Below are 6,361 nucleotides of genomic sequence, written 5' to 3'. Positions count from 1 at the left end.
AACTCTACTTGGGTTGGTTCTTTCAATCAACAATTAATGAGTGCTTTTTGTGACACTGTTGTAGGCCCATATGAACAAAAGAAAGATACCTGCCCTCATGGAGTTGACATTCTGGAGAGGACAGACCGTTAAAAAATATACAGAATCAATAATTGGTAGTGTGTTGGAAGGCAATAAGTGCTAAGGGATAAAGGAGTAGTGCAGGGTAAGAGGGAATGGGATGGGTGGCAATTTTAAACAGGATGGTCACTGTGAAGGTTACACTTAAGCAAAGTGTGAAGGGAGCCAGCCAAGATGACCAACCCCAAGTAGGGGAAGAGTATTTAAGGCAGAAGGAAGAGCCAGTGCAAAGGCCCTGAAGCAAGAGCTTACCTAATGAGTTTGAAGAATAGCAAAGAGACCAGTAGAGTAGGAAGGGGGTGGGAGAGACAGAGGATGAGGTCAGAGAGGTAAGCTGGGTAGTGGCAAGAGGGAACTTGCTAGATCATATAGAGCCTTGCAGGACTGTAGAGGCTTCGAGAAAGTCAGCAGTCACTTGCACTGGGCTGGCTTAAAGCAAAGCCTGCTTGTATCAAAATAATTTCTCTTTTCCCCAGTGTCCTATACTGCAACTTTAATGTGGATACAAATAAACTGAGATCTTCCTAAAATTCAAATTCTGACTTAGTAGGTCTGGGGCAGGGCCTGAAATTCTCCATTTTTAGCAAGCTTCCAGGTGATGCCAGGCTGCCAGTCTACAGTTACACATTGACAAGTAAGAATAAAGAGGTGTTGAGTTCCCAGGGGCTCTGGAACTTACCTCTCCATTAGCTGGGTGCAAGAGCCTTCTTGTTCCTTGTGAGCCTGAAAGGACAACCTCAAAAGGTATTTGTTCACTTTCCTATCGGTCATGGTCTCACCACTAGACTCACTATTTCAAGGTCCTATCACTTGGCTAGTAAGAGCATGGTCTAGAACACCCTCCGAGAACAAGAGATAGGTTGTCTGGCTGTTGCCATGCAGAGTCTAAGAAGTTTCTAAGGCTTCCTCACTGCCTATGGAGGCTCTGACCACATTCCTATCTTACTCCAGTTACAGAAGTTCTGACTTGTGGCCTTCACTCCTGGTCCTATGCCTTGAGTGAAAGCCCAGCCCTGTAAACTAGGCCTGAGGCAGCCAGAGGATCTGGGTTATGCTCCCAGGTAGCAGAGAGAATGCCCTGCTAATGACTGTTTTACAGGGAAGGCTGGCCTTCTTAAGAGCTAGTGCAGTAATCTGCAGCGGTGCAGGCCTGGGAGGACTAGCCACTTATGAATATAAAGCACGGGTTATGAGTCAAGATAGGCCTGGGTTTGAATTGTGCTTCTAGCCCTTACTGTGTCATCTCAGGAATATTCCTTGGGGTCCTGGAGTCACAGTTTTCTCATCTGGAAAGTGGGAATGACAACAACACTTCCCTCATTTATTGAGAGTATGCATGTAAAGCATGTAGTCAGGCACCTGGTTCATAATGATGCTCACAAAGTACTGGTTATTATTTTTATAATCACTAGTAACATCCCACCACCTATCAGATCGCGTTGTGGCCTGACCCCATGGTACCCACCTTTACATTCTCTGGAGTTCGGGCACCATGGCAAATCCCTCAGCAAAGGCTTTCAAAGAGAAAACAGAGGGGTCAATGGCAGTTTCATCGTGGTAAATGTCACTAGAAGTAATTAAGGAACTGAAGAGGTTTCGTTTATAAAGGAGATGATGGGGGGATGGACGTGATGGCTGTCGTCATGTCTTCTCGTGTGAGAGAAACGAGAGAGTTCCACGAGACCCAGCGGGCACGCTGAGACCAACCGGAAGCAACGAAAGGAAAGCACACCCGCCTCCAACAGACAAAGCGAGGCAGGGGGCGATGGAGGAGGCGGGGTGGTCTGTGAGGGTCCGCTCCTGCGCAGCTGCGGCGGCGGAGCCAATAGCCGCGCGCAGCCCGTCCTCGCGCGACGGTACAGTCGTACAGTCGTGACGTCGGCGGTTGCCATGGAGAGGCCCGCTAGCTGGGGACCGCGGGCTGGCGCCAGGGGCGGCGGGGTCAGAGCGTGGCTTTGAAGCCGCTTCCGCTACCACCATGAGCGGCCGAAGTAGGGGTAGAAAGTCCTCCCGCGCCAAAGGCCGGGGCAAAGGCCGCGGCAAAGCCCGAGTCCGCGCTGCTCCTGACGACGCCCCCCACGACCCGGACCCGCCACAGTGCCAGAGGCTCGGGGAGGAAACCCAGGCGGCACAGGTGCAGGCTGGCGCGGGTTGGGGTGGCCTGGAAACCGCTGCGCCCGCGCCGTCCCGTCGGCCCGGGGAGGACGCTGCCTGCCGGCTCCCCCTGGACTGTGGCCTCGCGCTCCGGGCCCGAGCTGTGGGGGATCGCGGGCAGGCCGCGACCAGGCCCAGCCCGGGGAAGGCCACATCCCTCTCGGAGCGTCTAGCAACAGACACTGTCTTCGTGGGGACTGTGGGAACCGTGGGAAGGCCGAAAAATGGCCCCCGCGTTGGAAATCGGCGTGGTCCCGCCGGGAAGAAGGCCCCAGAAACCTGTAGCACAGCGGGGAGGGGGCCTCAGGCCATAGCTGGCGGGAAGCCGAAGAAAGGGGCCCCAGGGGAGAGTGTCTCCGTCCCTGTGGTAGAGGAAAAGAAGGTGGAGAAGGATGCAGGGTCAGGGCCCCTGGCGACAGATGGCAGCATGGATACGCTGGAGACGGTCCAGCTGAAGCTGGAGACCATGAACGCCCAGGCAGACAGGGCCTACCTTCGGCTCTCGCGGAAGTTTGGGCAGTTGCGACTGCATCACTTAGAGCGCAGGAACCTCCTCATCCAGAATATCCCGGGTTTCTGGGGGCAAGCTTTTCAGAACCACCCCCAGCTATCATCCTTTCTGAACAACCAAGATAAAGAGGTTCTCAGCTACTTGAACAGCTTGGAGGTGGAAGAGCTTGGCCTCGCCAGATTGGGCTACAAAATCAAGTTCTACTTTGGGCGCAACCCCTATTTCCAAAATAAGGTGCTCATCAAGGAATATGGGTGTGGTCCTTCGGGTCAGGTGGTGTCTCGTTCTACTCCAATCCAGTGGCTCCCAGGGCATGATCTTCAGTCGTTAAGCCAGGGGAACCCCGACAACAGCCGTAGCTTCTTTGGGTGGTTTTCAAACCACAGCTCCATTGAGTCTGACAAGATTGTGGAGATAATCAACGAAGAACTGTGGCCCAATCCCCTGCAGTACTACCTTATGAGTGAAGGGGCCCGTGCGGAGAAAGGAAGGGAGGGCAGGCAAGGTCCAGCAAGGCAGCCAGTGGAGACCCCTGAGCCTGGGGCAAACAAGTCCAACTGATCCTGCACTAGTCTCCCTACTACCTCCTGTTGGACCTGTGCCCAGCTAACCACACGTGTTTGGTTATCTGCCTTCTCTTCATGTTGGCCTCTGTGCACTGTATTCCCTTTGGACTTCAGTTACAAGAATATGGTATTTATGATCATGTTCTTTTGCCTCCTCGTGGCCTTCTTGCTTTTTCACATTAGTGTTACATGTTAAATGATCTCACCCCTACTGTTTATGTTAAGCACACATGCTTCAAGTGTGTGCTGCCTTTGTCTACATTGCCTGGACCGTGTTTTTGGCTCTGGCCTTTCCCAGCTGTCTTTAACATGGACACTCATGAGTCATCCTCCAAGAGGACCAGTGCATCCTCAAGCTCTGCTACTTCAGGGCCAGTGACTTGCTGAGCTTTGTGTTCATGCTGGCCATGCATGCCATCTATGGCCAGTTTTTCTGTTGCCACTGCAGAATGAAGCTAGCGCACATGGTATTGGCCATCAGCCAAAACTAATTGTTCCAAAGCCCTGGGGTCACCGGCCTAGTTGCCACCACCTACTGGATCTCTGACTTTGGCTAGGGGCCTCAGCTGCCCTGCTGGATATGCAGAATAGCACTTGACTGCTGGGCATGGATGAGGTTGAGAGTGAGAAGCAGTATGCCATGTGTTCTGTACCATCAGGTGTCTCTTCCTGCCTCTGGGCCCTTCTACTATTGAACATTCGTCAAGGTCTATACCATGCTCCGTCACTATCAGGCCACTGAGACTTGTTTAGGTTGCTCTTGGCCCTAGTTGGCTTCCTGGTCAACGAGGACCTCAAGAACTGCCTGTGGACCCAGGCCCCCTGCCAGTGCATGAGACACACACCTACCCTCCCCAGCCTTCCAGGAACCCTGTGCCTGCCAGACTGATGGGTGGGTGTGTGAACATGTGCTCACTGTCATCGTGCTGTGGCTGCAGGTGAGGGTGGGGACTGGACCCACATACAACCTAGGTACCTTTGTCAACTCCACTTATCCCTTCTTAGCACAGGACCAGAGTGCTATAGTGGGGTTGCTGGGGAAGAGGTATTTCTGACCTGTGGGCCTGTGTCTACTTCCTCTCACACCTCTGTACCTTACTTGCCCTTCCTTCACTCCCTCTCTTCCTTCTTTCCTCCCTTCCTTTCCTGTCCTTTCTTCTTCCTCCACTTCTCCCTTCCTTTTTTGTTTCAGTATTACCACAGCTCAGAAAGAGAAAGCAACTGAGAAACCAGGGTTTTCTGCATACAGCTAGCGAGACAGCTGGGACTTGCGCACACTCACACACCATGCTGACAGCGGGTAGAGGAGGCCAGAAGGCTAAGTGGGTCTGTGGTCAGCTGTGGTCAGACCTTGGTTCCAACTCCTGGGTTCACTGTATAATTCTCAATTGAAAATTCTTTTCATGGCTACACATGTGTTAGAATTATAAGCCCTAAGGCAGCAGTGTTGTGGACTAGTGTTTACTCCTGTTCCAACTTTTGTGTGTGTGTGTGCCCCTTAAGACCCAGTTACCTCATATTGTTTCCTCCTCTGTGGTAGCCTCTGGCCATCTGGCCCTCATTCCCCAGCTTTCTACGCTCAGCAGTCCTTTGCTCTCTTTACTTTTCTACCTTCAAATACCCTTAGGAATAGGCTTCCATCCTGGGGCATGGGGACAGGGTGGTCAGAATCTGTTCTGGATCTCCAGGGCTCATTTCCAGTGAGTATAAAAGCTGAGCCAGACCCTCTTTCTCCTTTGCATCCCTGAAGGTTGAGGGGTAGGACTGTAACACTTGCCCTCCCCCTAATCTCCCTTTCCTTATGGGAGACCTTGTTCTGAGTTCCCCAAGGGCCGGGGAGGCCTTGACTCAAATTTGTAGAGAGGGTGTGCCAGGCGGGGAACTTGGAGCAAAAACACAGAGCAGGAATGGGCCTGGTGTGGAAGGGGCCTGGAGATGCAGGTAGCAATGGTTTGAGAAGCCTCAGGGAGACTATGCCTGTCTCTCAGTGAGGGCAGGGACGGGGAGGGACCTTCCCCAGAGTGAGGAGGGGAGAATTAAAGGGGTCATGGGCCAATACAGTACCTAGGTGAGGGTTTGCCCACGGTTTTATCCAATCATTAGCTCATCATTAGTGGATTTTATAAATCACAGAAACAAATCCAAAACAGAATAATGTTACTTTGGATGCTTTCTCTTTTGTTCTAGGTGTGGCCTTGCGTATGTGGAAGATTGATGCTGTATGCTGCTTATTTTGCCATAAGTAAAATCTTACCACTTCCCCCATCTTTGCCTAATGGGAAAATGTAGCTGCACAGGTCTGCTTTTTTCTTTTTCTTTCTTTCTTTCTTTTTTTTTTTTTTTAACTTTTTGCTCTTTATTATGGACATTTTCAGACAAGCACAGAAATGGAGAGGATGGTACCTGGCCCCTGTGTACCCGTCACCTAGCTACATCAATTATGATCAACCTGGTATCTTCCTCTCCCCACCTGTATTGTTGATGGAAAATCCGACACTGTGCCAATTCAACCTTGACTACTTTGGGAGATCAGGACTCTCTTTTGGTGGTGATAGTGGTGGGGGGCACTATCATCCCATCAGGTCTGCTTTTTGCTTTGAATGTTAACGAATGAAGTTCCAGAAATGGGCCTTAGAAGTGAAAGTCTTTAGGATAAACAGGGAGTCTCAAAAAGAGATGAAAAGATGCTCCCTTTCCCCTGTATCCACAAAAGGAGAGAGAGAGAGAGACTGTTCTGTTGTAAATCTTACAGACTGATACAATAAGGTGCTTACTTGGGACCCTTCACCAGAATATCAGTTTTTTTTTGCTTGTGAAAGATGGAGCCTTGTGTGACTGTTAGAAATATCATCAGCTTGTCCTGGTCTCATAATATAACTGGTCTTGGAAGTATAATTTGGAAATTGTTTCTGTGTTCTGTGAAAATTGCTCCCCAAAGCAATCAGTTACTGGTTGTCTTACTTGGTAATTTGACACCCTGGTAATAATGCAATTATTCCTTTGTTCCTAA

The 6,361-nt window shown here is 50.8% G+C and overlaps 1 protein-coding gene across 1 annotated transcript; it reads left to right on the top strand.

The window, feature by feature from the left end:
• The first annotated feature begins 2,067 nt into the window (after nt 1-2,067).
• Nucleotides 2,068-3,346, top strand: TSPYL5 (TSPY like 5). The gene has a single exon (XM_021688613.2). It carries the CDS (start codon nt 2,099-2,101, stop codon nt 3,344-3,346), a length of 1,248 nt encoding a protein of 415 aa, XP_021544288.2. The 5' UTR covers nt 2,068-2,098.
• Nucleotides 3,347-6,361: the final 3,015 nt, after the last annotated feature.

Source organism: Neomonachus schauinslandi, chromosome 4 (assembly GCF_002201575.2).
Source record: "Neomonachus schauinslandi chromosome 4, ASM220157v2, whole genome shotgun sequence".
In the NCBI taxonomy this organism is placed as follows: Eukaryota; Metazoa; Chordata; class Mammalia; order Carnivora; family Phocidae; genus Neomonachus; species Neomonachus schauinslandi.
Note: the sequence above shows the minus strand (reverse complement) of the source record. Positions and strands in the feature narration are given on the sequence as shown.